Source organism: Solanum dulcamara, chromosome 8 (genome assembly GCF_947179165.1).
Source record: "Solanum dulcamara chromosome 8, daSolDulc1.2, whole genome shotgun sequence".
NCBI classification, from domain to species: Eukaryota; Viridiplantae; Streptophyta; class Magnoliopsida; order Solanales; family Solanaceae; genus Solanum; species Solanum dulcamara.
In genome coordinates this window covers 64,397,002-64,421,109 of record NC_077244.1, presented here as the reverse complement: position 1 = coordinate 64,421,109, position 24,108 = coordinate 64,397,002, and the positions used below count along the sequence as shown (strand labels likewise).

Here is a 24,108-nt window from a genome sequence, read left to right as displayed (position 1 = left end):
GTGTCACGTCTAGGCCCAAGATTGGATCGTGACAAACGTTGTCTCAGAAAATAACTCCATATGGCACAAAAGGCTGGGACATGCAAGCTTCTCACAACTGAACAAACTGGAAAGCAAAGAGCTGGTTCTAGGACTACCCAAAACTCACTTTAATAAGAATACTGTGTGTGATGCATGTGCAAAGGGAAAACATGTCAAGTCATCATTCAAGCCCAAAAGATGGTAAGCACCTCAAAAACTCTTGAACTATTACACATGAACCTATGTGGTCCCATGCGCACTCAAAGCAAAGGAGGAAAAAGGTACGTTTTCGTTATCGTTGACGATTACACCAGATTCACTTGGACGCTTTTCTTGAAAACTAAAGATGAGACATTTATGTGTTTGTTATTTTTGTAAAAATTGTACAAAAGCAACTAAATATCGAAGTTCTAAGTATCCGATCGGATCATGGCACTGAATTCAAAAACTCAAAATTTCTCAAGTTTTGTGTAGAACAGGGAATCAATCATAAATTCTCTGCTCCTAGAACACCACAATAAAATGTAGTGGTAGAACGTTAAAATAGAGCTTTGGAGGACATGGCAAGAACTATGTTAATTGCCAGTGGTCTTCTTATGGGCTTCTGGGCTGAAGTAGTAAACACGACCTGATATCTCTTAAATCGTTGAATTATAAGAAGAAGCATTAAAGGATGATGAGTGGTTCATGTCTATGTAAGAAGAACTGAATTAATTTGAAAGCAGCAGAGTCTAGAACCTGGTTCCCAAACCCCCAAACCGCACAATAATCGATACTAGGTAGGTCTTTAGAAATAAATTAGATGATCAAGGAACAATTACTAGGAACAAAGCGAAACTTGTTATTCAGGGGTATAATCAAGAAGAAGGCATTGACTATGATGAAATCTTTGCACCAGTAGCTCAAATGGAGGCAATGTGAAGTGTATGATTTTGATGATAGAACCGTGAACCAGGTCCCTGATAATGAAACAAAAGCGACAGTGCAAATACTACATTATTATATATAACAGCTGAAATATATTATTGCATTGGACGGCTGAAATAAAATCATTGAAAAGGAAAAAGCAGAACTGAGACATGAGTCCAATTCAAAAGAGGAAAAAAAATTATTTATGAAATTAATTTGTGAATAGGAGACAATATCTTTATTCGACTAAAGCAAGGAGAAAGTATGTGTTATATATATAAAGCAAAAATGGTAGGGTTAAAATTACTGTTTTGCAAAAAACTGAATTGGTGAATCAAAACAGCAAGGAGGAGAGAAAACTATCTTGATCTAAAGCTATTGCCGAATTTGTTACCAAGTTGTAATAGTTTCTAAGGTGTGATTAAAAGTTGAGTGTTTGTGAGAGTTTGTGACAAGAAGCGAGTTTGACTTTTTGGAGAGTAGATGAAATAGTTTGAGAAGACTATTGAGGTGAGGTACTAAAGTTAGTCCATTAGATTGCTAAGTTGTAATCTGAAACTTTGCTCTTGTTATAAATAAAGTGAATCTAAAAAGCCTATGAGCCTACGAGTTGTAGGGCGTGAGATTTTGCTCCCTTGAGCAAGGAGCTTTTTACATGATAAACAAGTGTTTCTGTGGATATTGTTTTATTGTGTTACTACAATCTAAGAGTCGGGTTCTTAGATTCTTTCAGGCAGGAAAAGGGAGAATGAAAAGGAAATTATACCATCAAAAATTGAACTCTCACTAATAAATTAAAAATTCAAATACAATCGTTAACTAAATTACTCCCTTCATTTCAAAATAATTGAATTGATGAAGTATTTTTTAATGTTTAAAATAATTGAATTGTTCACTATTTAAGAAAGATGTTGAATTTTTTTTTCAATTTTACCCTTCATTAATTAAATTTCCAATGTTGAGTTCAAAAAAAGAAATTAAATGAGTATTAAGAATTAGCATGAAGTTTGAAAAGGACAAAAATGAAAAAACGAGACTAATTTATGTCTTTTTAAAAAAAAAATATGTCATATTTTAACAATTCAATTATTTTAAAATGGAGGAAGTAATAATATTCGTGAAACATCATCCGAAATATGAGTTGAAGGAAAATGTACTAAATGGTTGGAATTAGGAACACATGGGATGGGATGCAAAAACCAACACTATCGATATGAATTGTGATGTAATATTGAGATCTTTTAATCAAAGATCTCGCATTTGAATTTTGGATATGTATAAAGAAAATTTTATTGAAAGTGTCACTATTGAATGAATCCTATAATATAAAATTTAAATTTAATCGAAATTCTAATACGGACTTCAAACATTAAAAAAAAAAAAACACTCATTGGGACACCCTTTCCCCGTCTCCTCCGACATGTTGTCGCCTCACACCGCCCTTGCCTAAAATCATTTTTTATTCATTCATATATTTTACTTTACTTTAAATGCTTACTCTAATGCTTACTTAGACTCTAATGGACTACCTACTTATAATATTTATTTAGAAGACTTTTTATATAATACTTCCATCATTTTAAAATAAGTATTGATATTTTTATTTTTTAACTTTCAAAATAATTAGTATTTTATATAATTAATTTTTTTTCCAAATTACTTTTTTTTTGAAGCATATAATTAATGATAAAATAGTGAAGTACTCCATTTGTACAAAAATGAATACGCTTTTTAAGAGATATATTCAAGGAAACTTACATAAATATACAATATTAAGAAAATATTTACCATTTATAGCAATAAAAAAATAATTTTACTGAACACTTATAATACATTTATAATACAGTTTTAATACATATTGCAGAAAACTATTTATAAAACATATATAATACAAGTTTTATAGATGGATAATACATTTATCACATATTTTAATAGAATTATAATACATTATGTTAGTTTCTTACTACACAAACATAATATATATTTTAAAACACTTATAATACATTTATATAGTATGCATAATTTACTTTTAATACAAGTGTAGATTTATCATAATATTGCTATATATTGCTATAAATGGTAATAAATAAAAAATATCGCTAAAATTAGTAATTAATTTTTAAAAAGCACTCAATCAAGTAATTTTTTCTATATTGAAACTAAAATGGAAGAAGTAATTTAATGTGTTTTGATTTGCGGAGATACTAATGTACTTGTTCGAGGCCCACGCCTCTTTGTAGTAGGGCGAATTTATAGCTAGGTTGGGGAACGATAATTATTGTAAGCGTTTTGGACATAAAAAATGTACATAATATTTTTAAAAAGAATGACAAAAGAATATATGAATTTGAGTGGAATATGTATCAGACTTGAAAAAAAGTTGTAATTATGTGAGTAGGAAATTATTATTTTTTTCAAAAATACTGATCAAAACTATTTTTTTAGTTTTGAAATTCATCTTATTTTTTTAAAAAAAAATTCTCTAGTACTGTATAACCAAATACTACTGTTTTGAATTTCTGTTAAATTAGGTCTTAAGCGTAATTCACACCTGAAAAATTAGCTCAAAGGGAAAAGTATTATCCAAGCTTTATAAGGAGTCCACCCATCTCATCCACCACCAATGTGGGACTTTTGTCATTCTTCAACACCCCACCTCACGTCCAGTGCTTAGCATCTGGTGCGTGGACAATTTTTAATTTCGGGTGCCCAACATTGGGTGAGACGGATCCTGCTATCATATCATATTAAATTAGGTCTTAGGCCTAACTCACACCCCCAAAAATTAGCTCAAAGGGAGGAGGATTGCTCAAGCTTTATAAGGAGTCTACATATCTCATTAACCACCAATGTAGGACTTTTGTCATTCTTCAACAACTTCTTTCATTCCACTTTAGTTGTCATTTTGCGTTTTTTGAAAGTCAGATTGACTAATTTTTAAAGTTAAATTATATTACTTTAACTCAATACAAAGTAAAAAAAAATAGATATTCAAAAACTATATGAAAAGTACTATATGAACAAGTAAAAGTCACAAAAAATAAAAATAGAAAAATATATTTATCATTTATCGATATGCTAAAATTCACAAAAAATAAAAATCTATTTTTAAAATATTGAACAAGTAAAAGAAAATGGAAAGGATATATTTTTACTAATTTATCCTTAATAAATGCTTGAAAAAGAAGTAGTTTTTGGTTAGGGAAATTTACGTAGATATATTATATTGAAAAAATATTTACCATTTATAACAATAATATTTTTTTTACTGGACACTTATAATACATTTATAATACAATTTTAATACATAATACCAGAATAATTTATAAAGTATATATAATACAAGTTTTATTATGAATAATACATTAATCACACGCTTTAATACATTGTGTCAATTTCTTACCAAACAAAAATAACACATTTTAAAACACTTATAATACATTTATAATTAACTTTTAATAGATAGTAGCTTTACCATAATATTATTATGTATTTCTATAGATGATAATAAATAAATAAAATCGTTAAAATCAATAATTATTTTTAAAAAAAGTGTTCATCCAAGTAATTTTCTGTTTTGGTTATGTAATTCTTTTTAATTTAAACAAGATGAAATTGGAATAACAAAATAATACATTCTTGATTATTGAAACACCAATTATTTTGAAATCAAAATGAAAAAATAAAAACACCACTTATCATAAAATGGGAAGTAATATTGAAAAACTTAAAACCACTGTCATTAAGGCATAGATTAAAAATTAGAATAAATTAGTGCTAATTAAATTCCTCCGGAAGATATTTCGTGAAAGTGACTTATATTTATTTACTTTCACATAATAATTGTGCGATAATATATACTCCCTCTATTCTATATTAGATGAACATTTTATTATAAATATTTGTCTCATATTTCTTGATCACTTACTAAAGAAAGATAGAATTAATTAATTTTTTTTATTTTACCTCTATAATTAATATAGCCTGAACAATTTCTACTACTAACTATATCTATACTATATTATATTGTATTAATATAAATAAAAAATAAAATAATAAAAAATAATAATATATTAATGATTTTTTAATTATCACGTGAAATTAAAAATGCCCTACGGGTATGTTTCTGTACTGGACAGTCAGGGATCAGGTACCATTTAAGTTTTTCTAATAAATGAATTCAGATTCTTTTGCTTCTTTTGAAAAGGAAAATCTAAAAGTTTTGGTTTTAGGTAAGAGTCAAAAGTTTGGTGCGCTTCTTATTAATGAAGGGAAGTTGGATGCAATAGTAAAGGCATAATAAATTAGTAGGTTTTAGTTTGTTTGTTTTGTTATATTAATGCCAAGTCTTTTGATTTGTAAAAACATTATAAACATTATCCTATTTCGATCGTGTCTTATAAAATCAGTTTGGCAAAGATGAAATGTCGTAAATTACCTAAGGGAGGTTCGAGTTGACTTTTTTTAAAGTAGGTTATAAGCTAAAATCTAGAAACTAGCCGATTTTTAATTTTTAGCTTATTTTTGTAGTTTTTTAATCTAAAAAAGTAGGTATTTAATTTTTTTTTTGTCTTTTCTAAATACCCTCAAAATTAAAAATAAAAAGAACTTTAAAGTCAAAAGCTACTAAAAATAAGTCAATTAAAACATCATCTAGCTTCTAATTGTTTTATCGTTCTTTTATAATTTTTAGTACCTAATAAAATTATTATTTTATGACTAAATATAGCATACCTCTTCTAGTTCATATTTAAGTGAATTGTTGAAACTTTTTAGAATTATTCAAATTTTCAGAGAACTATTGAGACTTTTTTCTACATATATTCTTTATTTATTGAGGTTCTTAACTACAGGCTCCATAGTAAAGCAAGTAAGGCACTTGCTTTAGGCCCCAAATTTTTGGAGCTCCTTTTCTAGAAATAATAAGAAATGTTTGGACATAAAAATTGTGAAATTTAGAAGAAAAAATAATCCTTATTTTCAAGTTGAAAATGGTGTTTGAAAATTGAAGTTTATGTACATGGATTTATTTTTAAATTTCGTATGTGATTTAAAGTGAAACAGTTTATTGGAGTTTTTCAAATTTATAGCAGTTTTATGTCCAAATAGCTTTCCGAAATATTTAGGAGGTATAGTTCTAAGTCCAAATAGTTTTCCGGAATAGCAAGGATGTATGGATACTTATTTGAGATCATTAGATGATAAGAATTGTCTTATCTTGAATGTTTCTTAAAATATAATAATTATTATGATATTGATGAGTTAGACTTATTTTTGAAATTAAAAATGTTTGAAAAAAAATTGTGCAAGTAGAAAGATAATACTCTAATCAAGTTAAGAAAAAATAGTGCAATTAGAAAAATAATACTCTAATCAGCTTCATATTCAATCAAATAAAAGGACTTGATTTTTTTTTCAAATGCTTATATTTTCTATAATAGTATGAACAGTTCTCGTAACAATTGCTTCAACAAAAATAATTTTTTAAAAATTAAATTAAAACATCTTATCTAAGATCAATAATTCTCAAGAAAGATTAATTAAATGAGTTTACTGTAATATCATTCAAAAAAAATAGAAAATTATTACTAATTTTGCATCTATAAAGCTAGAAGGATAGATTTTTTTGAGATAAAAATATTAATATTTTTTAAAAAAAAATTTAAGGCCTCCAAATAAATTTTGGCTTTAAGCCACATAAGTGGTTGAGCCGCCCCTGCTTAATTATTTTACATTTTATAGGAAATTAATTTAAAAATAATCAAAAGAATAATAATGAAAAATAGCATTTAGTTTATGGCCTTATATATATTTTTAGGAAATGTCATGCCCTAAAAATTCATTTAATATGAATCAAAGGAATTATCAAAACAAGAAAAATATTTTTTTAAAAATATTTAAATAAAATCCCTCATAAAAATAATTTGGCTAAATATCATTTGGCTAAATATCAGTTTAAAATTTGATGGAGTGAAATAAATCAGGCTGAGATTGACTGAATTCATAAATGAGAGAGTCAATAATCAATTAAGTGAATTAGACTGAAATTGATTAAATTAATTAATGAGAGAGTCAATAATTAGTTCAAACTCAAAAAAAATTAACATACCACTAAATTATAAAACTTTGATGCTTGAAATAAGCCGCCTTTATGCTTAATTCAAAAGTTCTTGATATGAGTTTCATTTATTATTATAGGTAGAGACAATTTAACGATGTAATATGAACATGGTTGATCATTGATATGACGCATAAATAAATTAATATAATTCTAATATCTTTGCGATAAAAACAAGTGAAATTATCGTGATCTATCAAATCATGCATTATGCAAAAACACAAGCATTGTCATTTACTCATTTTGTTCTGATTATTTCCTCTGGTTCTTACTATCTATTTTCTTGAAATTCTACGTACACTTCTTAAGAATAATATATTTATAGCGCCAAAAGTTTTTTTTGTCCAATTTAAACGATTTATAACGCATGGTTCAAGTGATTAATAAAGGACTTATCATTATTTTCAATTTATTAAAATTACTACTACTAATATTTGAATTGAGAAAAATAATAATACTCCCTCTATTTCATATTAATTAAATTTCTAGAGTTTTTTTCATTGTTTATAATAGTTTTATTGTTCAAAGTTCAAGAGAAATGTTTGAAACATTTTTCATGTTTACCCTTTCCATTAATGAAGTTGTGTAATTTTCTTGGAATAAACTACACTACTTATAAAGTTATACTCCAATAAAAAACTATTTATATTTATGATTTGATATTTAATTATCTTTTTGAGGTTGATTAAACAAAAGAGTAATAGAGAAAAATATGATTTAAATTTTATTCTTAAATATTTTTTTTAATATATGTATATTACCTTAATAATTCAACTAATATAAAATAGATAGAAGTATTAATCTGTTAATGATTGGGTCTCAACTCTCAACAGTCACGAGTGGTTGAAATGAATTTGAGATACAGAAGGTCCACATTTGTTTGTATGAATTATTATAGGAATCATGCATAATTATCATTAAATAAATAATCAATAATTTGAAATTCTAAAAATAGGATATGTAATAATTAGGTCATGTTTGTTGTCTCCTTATTTGAGTTCACGTGGACAAAGCTTAGGATCCTAAAATAGCCTTTTTTAGATATTTGTGAGGAGAGAGATAAAATAGCCTTTTTTAAATAGTAAATTATTAAAATTAACAATTTTTTTATTGATTCGAGTTATTAATTTGATTATATTTTGAATAATTTTATTTTAGAAAATGTAAACTAGTTAAAAATTTCATTAAATAAAATAGCCTTTTTAAAATAGTAAATTATTAAAATTAGCAATTTTTTTTATTGATTCGAGTTATTAATTTGATTATATTTTGAATAATTTTATTTTAGAAAATGTAAACTAGTTAAAAATTTCATTAAATAAAAATTAAATTTGAAAAGAAGTTCAAATAATTTTCTTAACTCTTAAAATGAACTAGATAGAATATTATAATTTTTATTTTTTATCAAACACTACAAAAATGTATATTTATTTCTAAAAAACTATTTTTCGTCGTTGCAATGACACTGTTGGTGATGTAATGACACGCGCCAGAAGATGGTAGGAAGAGTAGTAGTGGTGTTGAGTTCAAATGATTGTAGGGACAGGTGGTGTCTTACTACCAAGGGACAAGACACTATATTACGCACGCTTGCATGGACCCACACTTAACTTATTGAAAAACCGAAAAAAGTGAAAATTCACTCAAAATATCTCTTATTCATCTATTGGACTTAAAATATTTTTGATATTCTATTTTAGATTCAAAAATAATATTTTTTTAACGAAAAAGACCATTTTAGGCCCAATATATGAATGAGAGCATTTTTCTATTATTTTCAATAGTTCAAAAGCATTTTAGGCTCAATATATGGATGATGGCAAATAGATTAATTTTTAGAATTTTATATGATAATCATCACATTTAGGTCCAAAAATGACCTTTTACTTAATAGAATTTTAATTAAATAATTTGAAAAAAATTTTAAACACGTGGCGGCTATCTATTGGTTACAATTTAATTATTTAAAATTAATTATAAATTAAAATTTATGTAACAAAATTTAATTAAATAATTTGAATAATTTTCTTAAACACGTGACAGCTATCTATTGGTTACAATTTAATTATTTAAAATTATTTATAAATTAAAATTTATTTAATAGAATTTTAATTAAATAATTTGAATAATTTTTTTAAAAGCTTGACTGCCATCTATTGGTTATAATTTAATTATTTAAAATTTATTTAACAGAATTTTAATTACAAAAAAGGTCCTAAAATACCCTCGAACTATTGAAAATGGTATAAAAATGCTCCCATCCATATATTGGGCATAAAATACTTTTTACGTTAAAGAAAATGTCATTTTTTGACCTAAAGGTAGATCTCAAGAGCATTTTAGGCTCAATAGATGGATGATGGGCATTTTGTACCATTTTTAATAGTTCGAGGACATTTTAGGTCTTTTTCCGTTCAAAAAAAATTGTGTAAATATATACTCCCTCTATTCCATGTTAATTAGATTTTTGAGGATTTTTTTTACTATTCAAAATAATTGAATTGTTCAAAGTTCAAGATGGATGTTTGAAACTTTTTTCATATTTTTTCTTTCATTTATGAAGTTTTATATTTTCTAGGAGATAAATCATACTACTTGCAAAGTTATATTTATGATATTACAAGAGACAATACTGAAAATATGGTTCAAATTATGTCATTGAATATTTTTCTTAATATGTGTGCATTGCCTCACAAATTCAATTAATATGAAATAGTTGGAGTATCTTATTAGTTATTTTATTGTAATTTCTAAAATTCTCTATTATTTAAAAAAATTTAAAAATTTTCTCTCACACACATCACTTTCCTCTCATTGATATACATTTCTCCCCTACGTATAAGATTGTTTGCTGATGTATTTGAAATCATAAATTTTAAGAAAAATTTTTGCACTTATATTATTTTGTTGATTACTCCCTTCGTCCAAGTTACATGGCACGAAGTTACAAAATAAAAAGATTTTATGGTCTAAACAATATTACAAAATTTAGGTTTTCATAAGTTCATGTTGACGAAACAAAAAGTTAAAGATAAATTAATTTTAAGAACTTCTTTTTGGACCAATTAAAAATTATATATTACTCTATATCTGAAGAAGGAATAAAAATACTCTAGGTAACTTTTTTCTTTATTTTTACTTATTCATAATGAACGTTAATAATAAATCAATAAATATAGTATATATTTTATCATAATATATAAATATGTTTTTTAAATATATTTTATTTTATTTGAAGCGATATGAAACGCTGAAATAGATGAAAGTGATAGGGGCAAAGGCATGTGTAAACCAGCACGACAATGTTTGGTCCACGTGAGTTTTGGGACAAAGCAAACACTCCTAAAGAGAAAAAGAAGGTGGGCGACCTCATGCATCCCATCCATTTTTCTTTTAAATTTTACTTACAATTTCCAATCTTCTTAAATCTCATTTTCATTGTCCACTTTCATCTGTCCCCAATCTCTTTTTAACCTTATTTAATCATTTGCCCTTTGGCTCAGCTTCCCCCCTTATTAGCTGGCTCATGACCTCACACACTTTTTGGAGTTTTGTTTTGCCAATTATCTTACAATCAGATTTTCCTATGAATTATACTCCTTACATTTTAATTAATTGATATTTGAAAAAAAATATGAATTTTATATCTACTTATCAAAAAATTAAAAAAATATTATATTTTAAAAGTAAAAATCAGGACGATTTCATTTTAACTTGGGATTCTCTAACAGAATATATTCTAACCTAGCTAATTTATAGACGTAATAAAATGTGTTTGGGTACGGTTGCTATTTGAACCACTTGACATTATAAAGTTGGAGTTAGAATTTAAATTAAAATTGATATTAAATTCATAACTTATATTAATTACACGATTCGATATTAAATATTTTAATATAAATATAAAATTTCGAATATAGACCCTTGTTCAGAAGACAAGAAACGAGAGAATAGGGGCAGGACAGCGACAATAGACGTCCCCTACCTTTAAACTTGTGGAGAGGAAAATAGGATGGAGAGATATTATATTCACAATTAAAGATAAGGGGGGACCCACTTCAGGTGGGCAGTGGGACCCTTGATGCTCAGTATCTCAAAGTATTTCAATTCCTATCATCATTTGATTTGATTTGATTTAGTGCAATATCTCAAAAAGATTATTAGACAAATTATAAATGAAAAGACATGGAAGTTGAGAGCATCGTCTTCACAAAATTTGAGGAATTGGACATCTCATTATTAGACTTGATTTTTTAATCAAATAGTAACTATTAATTTGAGTAATTACTTTAAAAATAAAATTTTAATTATTTCTACATGTTTCATTATCTGTTATTTAAAAAAGATTTATTATGTCAATCCACTTATAAATTAAGGGGACGTAATGAGAAGATCGAAAATAACACATTTTTTGATGTATCAATTATTATGTCCACGATTAAGTTTTGATTTAAGTTTTCAAAGGGATTTGCAATTTTTTGGACATGAACAACATACTATATATCAAGGTTAAGTATTTTTAGTTTTTGATATAATTGTAGATTGTCATTATAGTGTTGTGTGGGAAATAATCTATATGTGATTACATATGAGACATACATATGTAACGTATGAAAGTTGTCAGACCAGTTAGGAGTAGTAACTACTAAACTAGTTTTAAGGACTACTTGTAATAAGTTAGCATGTTTTGAAAATCCATCTGTAATCACTAGCTACTAGCTATGGTAAGAATGTAACGATCATTAGGCCTGTAACTGTTTAAATATTATATATATAAAGTATCTTAACATCAAAAAAAAAAAAAAAGTGTCAATGAAAGATTCATTAATGCAATAATCTATCGATCAAATCAAATCTTATACCACATCATTATTATGAAAGATTTTAATCACTCTGATCAACAAAAAGATCAATTTCTTTCTGTTTGCTTTACACAATAATAAGAACAAGTCCAAGTGAAAAAGAATAAAAAATAAAATGAAAGAAGCAAAAGTATACGAGGTTGAGAAACAAATTCCTTTTAACCTTGACGTACGAAAGTCACCTTCTTCTTTTTTCTTGGTACATATTCTCTTTGTTTATTTTTATTTGTTCACTCTGTTAAAGTAGGCTATTATTATTAGTTATTATTTATTTTTATTTTATATTTTAAAATATTGATTTTTTTTATTAAATAAAATATTAAATTTAAGGAGTGTGTAAAGTCGTGACTCGTGAACAATTAAAATGGGCGTATGTGAAGTTAAATAATCGATCTCCATAGGTAATACTAAATGACAATAAAAGAAATTGAAATTAACATTTGATTATTAAATTATCATATACAAATTTAAGTGGTAAAAGCTATGATTTGTGATACTAATAATTGGTACCCAGCAAACACTCTTACTCATGATTGACCTAATTGCCCCAACCTTCACGCCACATTTGCAACCAATCAATTTAAACTAATCCTCAGAACTATATTATATTCAATTAATATAAATAATTTTGTTTTTACTACCACATAGAGTAATTATTAGGAGTATAACTATTCCTAAAATATCAAAAAGAATTTTCATTTATCAATAATATTTTTTTTTGATGAAAAAAGCAGTGCATTCTTCCTATTCCTATATATAACCCCCTTGATTACACCATGACTCTTCATCTTGTTAAGTCCATTCATTATCTACTCTCTTCTTCTTCTTCAAGAAGACATATATCTCCAATTTAATTCTCACCTCCAACCAGAAAAAAAAAACTGAAAATCCTTGCAAAAAAATCCCATTAATATATCCTGTTTAAGAAGCTGTTATACATAGTGTTTGAGAAATATGGGAAAAGAAGATCTGGGGTTGAGTCTCAGCCTAAACTCTCCTGCTGAAAAGAGGATGACAACAGCCATGCAACTAAATCTCATTCCTTCAACAATAATATCACTTCCTCCTCCTTCTGCCTTCAATAATTATTGGACTACTAAACCTCCATTTACTCATTCCTCATCAGGTTTGTTAATTTATTTCATGCTTTTCTCCATTTCAATAACCAAAAGTGAAGTGAATAATAAAACAAAATGAATTTTTCCGGATCTAAAACCCCCGACAGAAAATTACACTGTTTATATATAGTCAATTTTTATTTTTTTTGTATATAACAATTGAATGTCTTATTGATTTGCAGATCGGAACTCGGAGACATGCAGATTAGTGGAGACGAGGAGTTTCCAAAAGGGAATTGACGTGAACAGGATGCCGGCGACTGCGGAGGAGGAGGAAGGTGGCGTATCTTCTCCCAACAGCACTATTTCAAGCGTGAGTGGAAATAAGCGAAGCGAGAGAGAAGGAAACTGTACTGAGGAGAATGAAATGGAAAGGGCTAGCTCTCGAGGTATTAGCGACGAGGATGACGGAGAAACTTGTAGAAAGAAACTCCGTTTAACTAAGGAACAGTCTGCCGTACTTGAAGATAGCTTCAAAGACCATCATACCCTCAATCCTGTAAGTTTCTTAATTTACACATCATCATATTATATACAAGTATAAAGTTTATTTTATAAGTGATTTAATATGTAAATATTGTTTATAAACTTTAAACTTGAATGTATACTTGGAGTATTGGAAGCAATGAGGTGTCAAGGGTATTTTTGGAAATTTTAATTTAACAAGTATTGATGATGGTTTTTTTTTTTTCCCTGTGCAGAAACAAAAATTAGCTTTGGCAAAGAGACTGGGATTAAGGCCTCGGCAAGTGGAAGTGTGGTTCCAGAATAGGAGAGCTAGGTGAGATTTTTGTCTCTAATTAATTATTTTTCTGCATTACTATAAGAAAAATTAATATATTTTTTATACCCTTCAGATCTCAGTACTATGTTGTTGTTGTAGGAAATAATTAATGAGAAATGTGAACATTCCAACTCCACTTAAAGAAGAAAACATTATTGAAATGTCATCATTTAGCTACTGAAAATAATTTGTGATGGACATACAGGACAAAATTGAAGCAAACAGAAGTAGACTGTGAATTCTTAAAGAGATGCGTTGAGAATCTGACAGAAGAAAACCGGAGATTACAAAAGGAAGTTCAAGAGCTAAGGTCACTAAAGCATTCACCTCAATTCTACATGCAAATGACCCCTCCCACCACCCTCACCATGTGCCCTTCATGTGCGGCGTCGGGCCCCACAAGTACACCTGTCAACATCCCGCCCCATCGGGTTGGTCCACCTCATCAGCATTATCAACCTATGATGTGGGGCCCATCCATCTCACAAGGGCAATATGGTCAAATGGATTCTTATTCTACACTTGCAAGACACAAGTAGTGACAATGACAAAGTGTGAATATTTGAAGTACCATAATGTGTGTAGGGAGGAATATAATGTTTTGTTATATGATAAGGTTGTTGGGGGTTATGGGGGAAGATTTGGTGGGACTGGAAAATCTCTTGCTTTTATTTGTTGTATCGTCCCTCCAATTTTTTCTTTTACTGACTAATTAGGGTTAAGTTATTTTACTTGCTCAATTTAGTAGTTAGTTCCTTCTTTCCCATCATTATTTGTGGGGACTGGAGAAGAGTGTTTTTTTTTTATGTAAAGTAAACTCCAAATCACTTTATCATTACAATCAACTAGTATTTGAATGTCTGCCTCTTAGCAGTAATTTTGGAAAGTTTGTTCAATAATTGTTTCTTGATTTAATATGATTGATTGTACCTTAGTAAAAATTACTTATATGTCGAGGGAATTTAAATTACAAACCTGGAACCATCATATCCTAATTTTATTGGAATTCAGCTCCGTATTTTGCGGGATTTTTGCTCTTTGACTCTTGAATTAAACATAATAAATTTCAATAAATGCGCCAACAATACAAGAAGAAATAAGGATTTAATTCTTGCTATAGAATACAAAATCAAAATCTCTAATATGATACTTCATCTGTCCTAATTTATGTGGGTGTTGATCGACTTGACATCATATGTACGAAAAAAAATAATTTAAATTTGTGATCTAAAATAAATATTTGATATTTATATGATGATAAATTATTTTATTAATAATAAAAGGAAAATTTTAAAATTAAATTATTTTTAATTATATAAAAATAATATATTTTTTCATACATATTAAAAAGAAAAGGATGTTACATAACTGTGGAGTAGTTAGTTTATGTTGATAGACTGAAAATGCATCTTTCTCCATTATATATTTGGATGTATGGTCAAGTATGACCATTATCTTACGTTCACCTAGGAAAAGCTGGTTCTAAAACCTTCCGCAGCACAAGATAAAATTGTTTATATATCAATTTAGTCACCAAATCCTAACAAAGCACTATTGTTACTTACGAACTAATACCAACTATATTTTAACTACTTATTTTAAAATTAACGAAATAATATAAACTAGGCAAGCCGTAGGTCAATATATGAAATGGGAAAGAGCATGTAATAATAGTATAGTTTAGGTGTCTTTTGTAGGGCCGTTCAAAACAGAATTAAAATCGATAAATCGAATTGAATTTTTTTTATTGGTTTATCGGTAATGAGTTATTGATTTAGCGGTTTCGGCAATGATTTTAATTTTCTTTTATTATCAGGTTATCGATTCTTAACTGTTTAAGATTTTTTCTCAGTGGGTTAACTGATAACCCAATGGTAATTTAATGACATATATTTATTACTATTCGGTATATAAAGTCATTCACTTTGAGTTTAGTTTTCATACTTTTATTTCTTGTGGTCTCAAATTTTTGGTTATTATATATTGACTCAAATGGATAATGCAAACCGGCCCAATCTCGAACTTCTTGGGCTTTCGTTCGACGAAATTGCAATCATGGACTCATTGGGAACTTACATAAATTTCAATAGTTTAGAAGTTACTTATTTAGATACACTTTAGTTTGCAATATTACGTATCTTACCATATTTTTGTGCCTCCAGATACATTATGATCCGTCCAATACATGGGGTCAAAATTAGGTGTAATTTGTTTTATGTATATTGTATCCAAGTGGATTGACATGTATTTAAGATACCTAACAAATCTCATTCGCCTCTCTCTCATCTTCCTCGCCACTCTCGCATGTATCTGGTATCTCATATACATACAAATTACTCCAGATACATACAAATACATGTATCTTGTTTGTGTTTAGCGTGATTTGTATGTATTTAGGATACATATGAATCTCTCTTGCCTCTCTCCCTATTTTAGCGTATCTATTAGCAAAATGCATGTATGTAAGTGTATTTTCCTCGATATATGGTAGAAATCTCTTAATTAATGGTAATATACATAATATTTTAAAAGTATAAGTAATAATAGCAAATATGATAGTGAAGTATGTGTAATTATATAATTTTTCCAAAATATATTTAGTCCATTTTACTCTGCTTTATGGCTTCCTCAAGGACTTTTGGGATGGACATAGATGGACAACATGGATAAGGTTTACATCCATCTCATATGATTGTTCTCTTCTTTCTACTCCTACAATTAATAAGTTCCATGCATCGACTCAGTGAAATGGAATTTTAACTACCTATTCCATCCGTTTCAATTTATGTGACAAAATATAAACAGATTATGAAGTTTTAGGAAGAAACTTATGGTGTTAAACATCATATAGGTGGCTAGAAAAGTTTCTTATTGAAAGGGTAGTATGAGAAAAAAATAATAACACTCTCTTGATCTGCTAAAATTAACAAGTAAATTGGAACATCTGTTTTGGTATAGGGCCTAAGTAAATGAAACAGAGAGTATTTTGAATCATCTATTTTCAGCACCACTAAAGTGGACCAGAGGGATTACTGAATAATGGTGTTGTTACGTATTAGCATTGAAGTCACTGTGTGACACTATATATACTGAGCCTTAAAGCTAATTCTTGTAAATTTCTCATTAATTTCTGAGCAACCATCCTAAAGTAGTTTATTTATTACATATATGTCAGAGCAATTTCTCAACTTGGAGAAATGATAAAGGTAGGCATAATGATCATGATTGAACAATTAATTAATGGTGTAGTAATATATAACGGAATAATATATGGAGTACTTGTTTGGAAGAACAGAAGTACAATACCACGGTAATCAAAACATAAAACCAAAAGATTTTCTTTCCTATAACAATAACATAATGAGCCTCATGATAGTACATCAAATACAGAGGAGACTAATTATAACTAAAATACTAAAATCCCTTTATATCAGAAACCTCAAATCTTGAAATGCAAACTGAAAAGGGAAAAAAATAAAACCCTAGTGCCAAAGCAAACCATAAGACTTTTTCTAATGGGCAAGTAAATATACCATGATAAGATATGAGACTTGGACTTAAGTCAAATCCAAAAGCTAGTTGTGATGATTGCTCAAGTCATATTAAAACGCGATGTGAAACTCTTCACAGCAAGTGACCAATTCATGGTATCACTTCAGTTTTGAACAAGAATATTTCTACTGGAGGAGCTTTTTAGCAGGCTGTTTAGCCAATGTACGAATGGACTGAATTCTCTGGAGCCTAATTTGCTCCCTAAATTTAGCTATGAACTCACCAGCCTTCTTGTCTACATTATCCAGACCACCATCACTAACACTCTTTCTTTCTACCTCTACATTTTCCGCGCTATCTTCAATATAATCGTCTGAATCCTCATCACTTTCCACTACTACATTCTCTAGAGACGATGCTTTACTCTCTTCCCCTGAGAACTCCATCAATGCTGGCTCTAACGCTTGCACCTGTGTATCGACTTCTCTGTTACTTTCATCTGCCTTTCCATTTACGAAATCTTTAGCATATACTCTGGCTCTTGCAGCCCCAACGAATGGCCTAATTGTTCGAACAGACTTCCCTTTGTACGAGCTCAATTCAAACGGCACACTCCTAGTACTTCTTCTGTTAAGTTCCTTACCAAAAGAGCCCTTGTGATCATCCGTTACGATAGAGCTTGATTTCAACAGAGTAGATTTTTTAACAATCGATGGTGGTGGCAGAGGAGGTGGTAGTGGTGGATGTGAAACAGAGGATATGTTAAAACTCTGTTTCCTCACAATTAGTTTGTGATCAAATTGATCAATCTTGGCTTGATCAGATTCTGATGAAGTGGACAACTTTCTTGGAGATGAAATCATGGATTTGGGTGAATTAGTAGTAGTTGAGATAGGCTCAAGAACAGGGGATTTTAAACTCCTAATTGGCAAAAGCAAAGGCTTTTCAACAATTCTTGAACTAATAATAGCATCACTTTCCTTAGCAACAACTACTACTGGCTTACCACTAGAATACTGATAATTATTCCAAGTCTGAACTCTATTTTCATCAGACACTTGATGGTTTTCAAAAAAAGATGGAACCTCAAGTAATCTAGATTGAACATTATCAAACTTTGAACTACATAAATATTCATTTTCTGTCTCATCATCATCATCCTCATCGTCATCACTTTTTTTGCTGAATAAGCCATAAGAAACAGCTATACCAACTAAAATAAGCTGAACAAGTTCCCAATTTCCTGTATTTAGAGTTTGGCTGATGATTTCAGGAGGTTGTAAGGGAAAAAATGGAAGTGCAACTAGAAATATGACAACTAACATAGTTTTAAAGGGAAAATAGTTATAAAACTTACAAGGGTACTTTGCATGGTTTGGTTTCTGTTTTTTGGAGATGTAAGGAGCTGAATCTTGATCCATTGAAAGATAGAAACTTGGGTTGGGTTTTGGATCTTGTTTTATATGTTGTAGACTGTGAAAAGAAGATTAGAATATGAAGAAGAGAAATCTTAGGGACTAAGAATAGAAAAGTGGAGAGAGTGATGGATGATGAAAAAAGATTTTTGGGAGGAGTGACATGATTTTGAAGTTATGCTCTTTTTTTTCTTCTTTTAACCATTCCACTATTTTCATTCTTCTCCTTTATGGTCTAACTCACTTTTCTTCTTATTATTATTATTTCTCATTTGTAATACCATATTCATTTGAAGTTTTGATTAATTCAATTCGCATTGAGTAAAAATTAGCAAAAAAGAAAATGCTTCAATTAGGTATTCTTTTTAGAGAAATTTTCAGATATGACAAATTTTTTAAGTATAATTACTTCATATGTGTATAGTTTTTTTAATTATAATGACAAACATAAATGATGTAGCGAATTATACAAACGTTATACCCACGAATTATTTATATACCAAAATATACAAATATTGATATATATATATATATGTATTTATATATCTGAAAAATGAGATCGAGAGAGGGAGAAGAGAGGCGAGTGATATCGAGAGAGGGAGGAGGGAGGCAAGCGAGATCGAGAAAGGGAGGAGAGAGGCGTGCGAGAAGCGAATTGTGTATGTATATTTGTCGAATTGTATATGTATATTTTTTAGAAAAATTGTATAATGATAACTGATATACATATATATATTTGTATATCTCGCAAGCGAGATTTGTCATACCGCCTAAATAGATAGCTTTGTTTGATGCGAGTCATAATTATTTTTAAATTATACCCTAAATACGTAATATAATAGTAAGGTTTGCCATATTGCGTAATTTTCCCTTCTTTTTATTCCCAAGATTCAAAAATAGAATCAAGAATTGGTAATTTTTCATTTTGTTAGAATATATGATAATATATTCTGATTTTGTATAGTTGTTATATTTGGTAGGTGTATATTTAACGATATAATTAGCCCTTAATTAGAGCTAATCAGTTTGGATCCTTAGTCTAACTTTAGGCTTGTAATTTTGTATATAAGCTAATTATGCTTAAGGAATAAGACAGGCAGAATACTTCTTTCATGGTATCAAAGTTCTAAGTTTTAATCCTCACTCTTCCGCAACCTCCCTTCGTCTTCTTCCTGTTGCATTTTTTTCCTTCTCTTTTCTCTTCTCTATGGCTGAGTCCAAATCATCCTTTCACCCTGCTCTTGCTGTTTCTAACATCAAGAATTTTGTTTCCATCACCCTTGAGATGGAGAATGTTCAATATGCAACGTGGGCGAAACTCTTCAAAATTCACGCACGATCTCACAAAGTCATAGACCATATTATTCCTCCAGCAAAAGGCAAGGAGAAGCCTCCTAAGACAGAGGAGGAGATGGAACTGTGGGTTACCCTCGATGCCACGGTACTCCAATGGATCTATGTCACTATCTCTCAAGATTTGCTACATACAATTCTTGAACCCGACACCATGGCGATGGAGGCTTGGAATAGGCTGCGTGATATATTTCAAGATAAAAAATACTCTCGTGCCGTCACACTTGAGTACGATTTCACTCACACTGAAATGAAACAATTTCCCAATGTGTCCGCGTACTATCAACATCTCAAGTCCTTGTCGGATCAACTCAAGAATGTTAGCTCTCCGGTGGTAAATGACCGACTGGTTCTCCAATTGGTGTCCGACCTCATCGAGCCATTCTCCAATTGGTGTCCGACCTCATCGAGCCATATAATGGTGTGTCCACACTCATCCGTCAAAGCGATCCTTTGCCCCAATTTTATCAAGCTCGCTCGATGCTTGTTCTTGAAGAGGCTGGTCTCAAGAAGACGATCAAAATACTTTTTCTATTATGGTTGCTCATGATTCGGACAATTCTCATAAATCTGTTGATCAATCGCCCTCACGACGCCATAATGCAGGTGGTAAACGGCCTCAAAATCGTGGACATTCTGGTAAGAATAGAAATTCCAGTGGGGGTAGAGGAAAAGGCAATTTCGACGGTGGCTCAGGTGGTGGGGGAAAGGGCGGTGGCAACAACAACCGCAATGGTGGCTAGCAGCAACCCCCCCTAATTAGTGGACCTTTGGGCAGCAGTGGATGCAGTGGCCATGGATGCAGTGGGCTGTATCCCTATGTTCACTTCCTACTGGACAATGGGCTAGGCCCAACATGAATTTCCGACAGCAGCGCCAAAAGCCACAAACTGGTATTCTTGGGCCCCGTCCTCAGCAAGCTTACTCGGCTACAGCTCCTCCTCCAACAGATTTCGAGGCTGCAATGCACACCCTTAGTATTACTCCTCCGGATGCAAACTCGTACATGGACACCGACGCCACTTCTCATATGACATCCGGATAAGGTAATCTTACATCTTATTTTAATTTGAGCAATAATCGTGGTATAACTGTTGGTAATGGTCAATCTATTCCAATTCGTGGGTATGTTCATACTAAATTAGAGTCTCCCCATCCTCCCTTGTCTCTTAAAAATGTCCTTCATGCCTCTCATCTTATCAAAAATCTCGTGTCAGTTAGGAAATTCACAACTGATAATTTTGTTTCGCCAGGGCTTATACTTCATCAATGTCCTTACTGCCTTTCACGTTTGAAGCGGGCCAAATAGAGAATGAAATGCATAAAAAAAATAGGGGAAGGAAGTCAGAGACTCCCTTTTTTTTGGTTTAAGGGCTGCTACTACCGGCGAAGCCCGCTTGCTTTGGAGCGTGCTATTGCGTGAAGCGGAAAGGGACAGCGGAAGACCACACCATAGAAGATACTCAGCTCCGCACAACATAGGGATTAGCACACTTTCGGGTTCAATTGACTTTGATCCATTTGAGTTTTCTGTAAAGGATTTACAGACGGGGATGTGTCTAATGAGATGTGAGAGTCGGGGCGAGCTCTATCCCATCACCAAGCCACATGTCTCTTCCCATTCTACCTTTGCTGCTTTAGCTCCCTCCTTATGGCATGACCGTTTGGGCCACCCGGGAGCGCATATTTTGAGTTCTCTTAGGAAGAATAATTTTATTGAATGTAATAAATCTGGAAATTTTAGTGTTTGTCATTCATGTCCTCTTGGGAAACATATTAAATTGTCGTTTGTTACTTCAAATTCTACTACTATTATGCCATTTGATATTATTCATACTGATCTTTGGACATCACCTGTTTTGAGTTCTACTGGTCATCGGTATTATATATTATTTTTGGATGATTTTTCTAAATTTTTATGGACCTTTCCATTATCTAAAAATTTGATACTTATTCCACCATATTAAATTTTAGAACATTCATCGGAACTCAATTTGAATGGGAAATTAAGACCATATAATGTTATAATGGTCGGGAATTTGATAATGGACCTTTTTGAGATTTTTGTAAAAAGCATGGTATTTCTTTCCGGTTGTCTTGTCCTCATACTTCTCCTCAAAATGGAAAGGCTGAAAGGAAAATTCGTACGATTAACAATGTTGTTCGTACTTTACTTGCCCATGCTTCTTTACCTCCCTCTTTTTGGCACCATGCATTACAAATGGCAACTTACCTTCTCAATATTCTTCCTCATAAGTAATTGAATTATCAATTTCCCCTCCAGCTTCTGTATCAAAAGGACCCGTCTTATTCTCATCTTCGGGTTTTTGGGTGTTTATGTTTTCCTCTATTCCCTTCTACTATCATACACAAACTTCAACCCCGTTCTACACCATGTATTTTTTTGGGTTACCCTTCTAATCATCGTGGGTACAAGTGTTTTGATCTTTCCTCTCGAAAAGTCATCATTAGTTGTCATGTTATCTTTGATGAGACACAGTTTCCACTTATAAAATTACACACTCCACAGAGAGACTCCTACGGCTTCTTAGATGATGGCCTTACACCTTACTTGGTCCATCATTTCCTTTCCTCTTCTAGCCCAAACAGTACTCCTCTTGCCCATGATACTACATCCACTACTATTGGCCCCACACAGCCCAACCTTGTTAGCCTAGATAGCCACATAGATGGAACTAACTCGCCACAAGCCACTGGGCCTTATGCTTCAGGCGCAACGCCTTCTCCACCATTATTTCTTAATCATCATAGCCTTCTTCCAAGCCCACATAGTAGACCTGTTCTCATAGCATGCATGGTATTTTTAAACCAAAGAAACATCACAATCTCCATACTTCAGTGTCAAAATCCCCACTGCCCCGTAACCCCGTGTTTTCTCTTCGTGACCCCAATTGGAAAATGGCTATAACTGATGAACTTGATGCTCTTATTAAAAATAAGACGTGGGAATTGGTACCCGGTCCACCCGATGTTATTGTTATTCGGTCTATGTGGATTTTTGCTCATAAAGAAAATTCTGATGGTTCTTTTGAGAGACATAAAGCCCGTCTTATAGGTGATGGCAAAACTCAACTGGTGGGCATTGATTGTGGTGAGACATTTAGCCCGGTAGTCAAACCGGCTACTATTCGTACCGTCCTCAGCTTGGCTCTCTCCAAATCATGGCCTATTCACCAACTTGATGTCAAAAATGCAATCCTACATGGTGCACTTAAAGAGACTGTTTACATACATCAACCTATGGGGTTCCGGGATCCCGATCATCTTACTCATGTGTGCTTACTGAAGAAATCTCTATATGACCTCAAACAAGCTCCGCGAACGTGGTATAAGAGGTTTGCTGACTATGTCTCCACTCTTGGGTTTTCTCATAGTATTTCTGATCACTCTCTCTTCATTTATCGGCAAGGTACTCACATGGCTTATATATTATTATATGTGGATGACATTATTTTAGCTGCTTCTTCTAATGATCTTCGAAAGTCCATAATTGCCCTTTTTAGCTCGGAATTTGCTATGAAGGACTTGGGCCCTTTGAGTTATTTCTTGGGTATTGCAGTTACTCCTCATGCAGGTGGCCTATTCTTATCACAAAAGAAGTATGCATCAAAAATCGTTGACAGAGCTGGCATGTCTTCCTGTAGGCCATCTCCTCCTCTGGCTGAAACTAAACCGAAGTTGAGTGCTACTTCTCGCACATCTTATGCAGATCCTACTCTCTATCGGAGCCTTGCAGGGGCACTTCAATATCTCACCTTCACACGACCCGATATCACATATGCGGTCCAACAAGTATGTTTATTCATGCATAACCCAAAAGAAGAACACATGCTTGCTCTCAAGCGCATTGTGCGCTATATTCAGGGTACCCTAGATTATGGTCTTCATTTATATCCATCCTCTACATCCACTCTCATTTCCTATACAGATGCGGATTGGGGTGGATGTCCGGATACCCACAGATCGACATTAGGATATTGTGTGTTTTTAGGTGATAACTTGATCTCGTGGTCCG

General features: G+C 31.0%; 3 protein-coding genes across 3 annotated transcripts; 2 read left to right on the top strand and 1 right to left on the bottom strand.

The window, feature by feature from the left end:
• The first annotated feature begins 12,691 nt into the window (after positions 1–12,691).
• LOC129899452 (homeobox-leucine zipper protein HAT4-like) lies at positions 12,692–14,694 on the top strand. The gene is made up of 4 exons (XM_055974427.1): positions 12,692–13,036; positions 13,211–13,527; positions 13,730–13,809; positions 14,018–14,694. Exons 1-4 carry the CDS (start codon positions 12,865–12,867, stop codon positions 14,349–14,351), a joined length of 903 nt encoding a protein of 300 aa, XP_055830402.1. The 5' UTR covers positions 12,692–12,864; the 3' UTR covers positions 14,352–14,694.
• A 2,432-nt stretch (positions 14,695–17,126) lies between these two features.
• Positions 17,127–18,872, bottom strand: LOC129899456 (uncharacterized). The gene has a single exon (XM_055974434.1). It carries the CDS (start codon positions 18,723–18,725, stop codon positions 17,490–17,492), a length of 1,236 nt encoding a protein of 411 aa, XP_055830409.1. The 5' UTR covers positions 18,726–18,872; the 3' UTR covers positions 17,127–17,489.
• Positions 18,873–19,833: 961 nt separating this feature from the next.
• On the top strand, positions 19,834–21,117 carry LOC129900064 (uncharacterized). The gene is made up of 4 exons (XM_055975037.1): positions 19,834–19,966; positions 20,036–20,433; positions 20,484–20,768; positions 20,878–21,117. Exons 1-4 carry the CDS (start codon positions 19,927–19,929, stop codon positions 21,115–21,117), a joined length of 963 nt encoding a protein of 320 aa, XP_055831012.1. The 5' UTR covers positions 19,834–19,926.
• Positions 21,118–24,108: the final 2,991 nt, after the last annotated feature.

Coding starts and splice junctions, on each gene's coding strand:
- LOC129899452 (XM_055974427.1), top strand. CDS start 12,865: ATGGGAAAAGAAGATCTGGGGTTGAGTCTCAGCCTAAACTCTCCTGCT. Junction 13,528..13,729: donor ACCATCATACCCTCAATCCT/GTAAGTTTCTTA, acceptor TTCCCTGTGCAG/AAACAAAAATTAGCTTTGGC. Junction 13,810..14,017: donor TTCCAGAATAGGAGAGCTAG/GTGAGATTTTTG, acceptor ATGGACATACAG/GACAAAATTGAAGCAAACAG.
- LOC129900064 (XM_055975037.1), top strand. CDS start 19,927: ATGGCTGAGTCCAAATCATCCTTTCACCCTGCTCTTGCTG. Junction 19,967..20,035: donor CTTTCACCCTGCTCTTGCTG/TTTCTAACATCA, acceptor CAACGTGGGCGA/AACTCTTCAAAATTCACGCA. Junction 20,769..20,877: donor CAATTTCGACGGTGGCTCAG/GTGGTGGGGGAA, acceptor CCATGGATGCAG/TGGGCTGTATCCCTATGTTC.
- LOC129899456 (XM_055974434.1), bottom strand. CDS start 18,725: ATGGATCAAGATTCAGCTCCTTACATCTCCAAAAAACAGAAACCAAAC.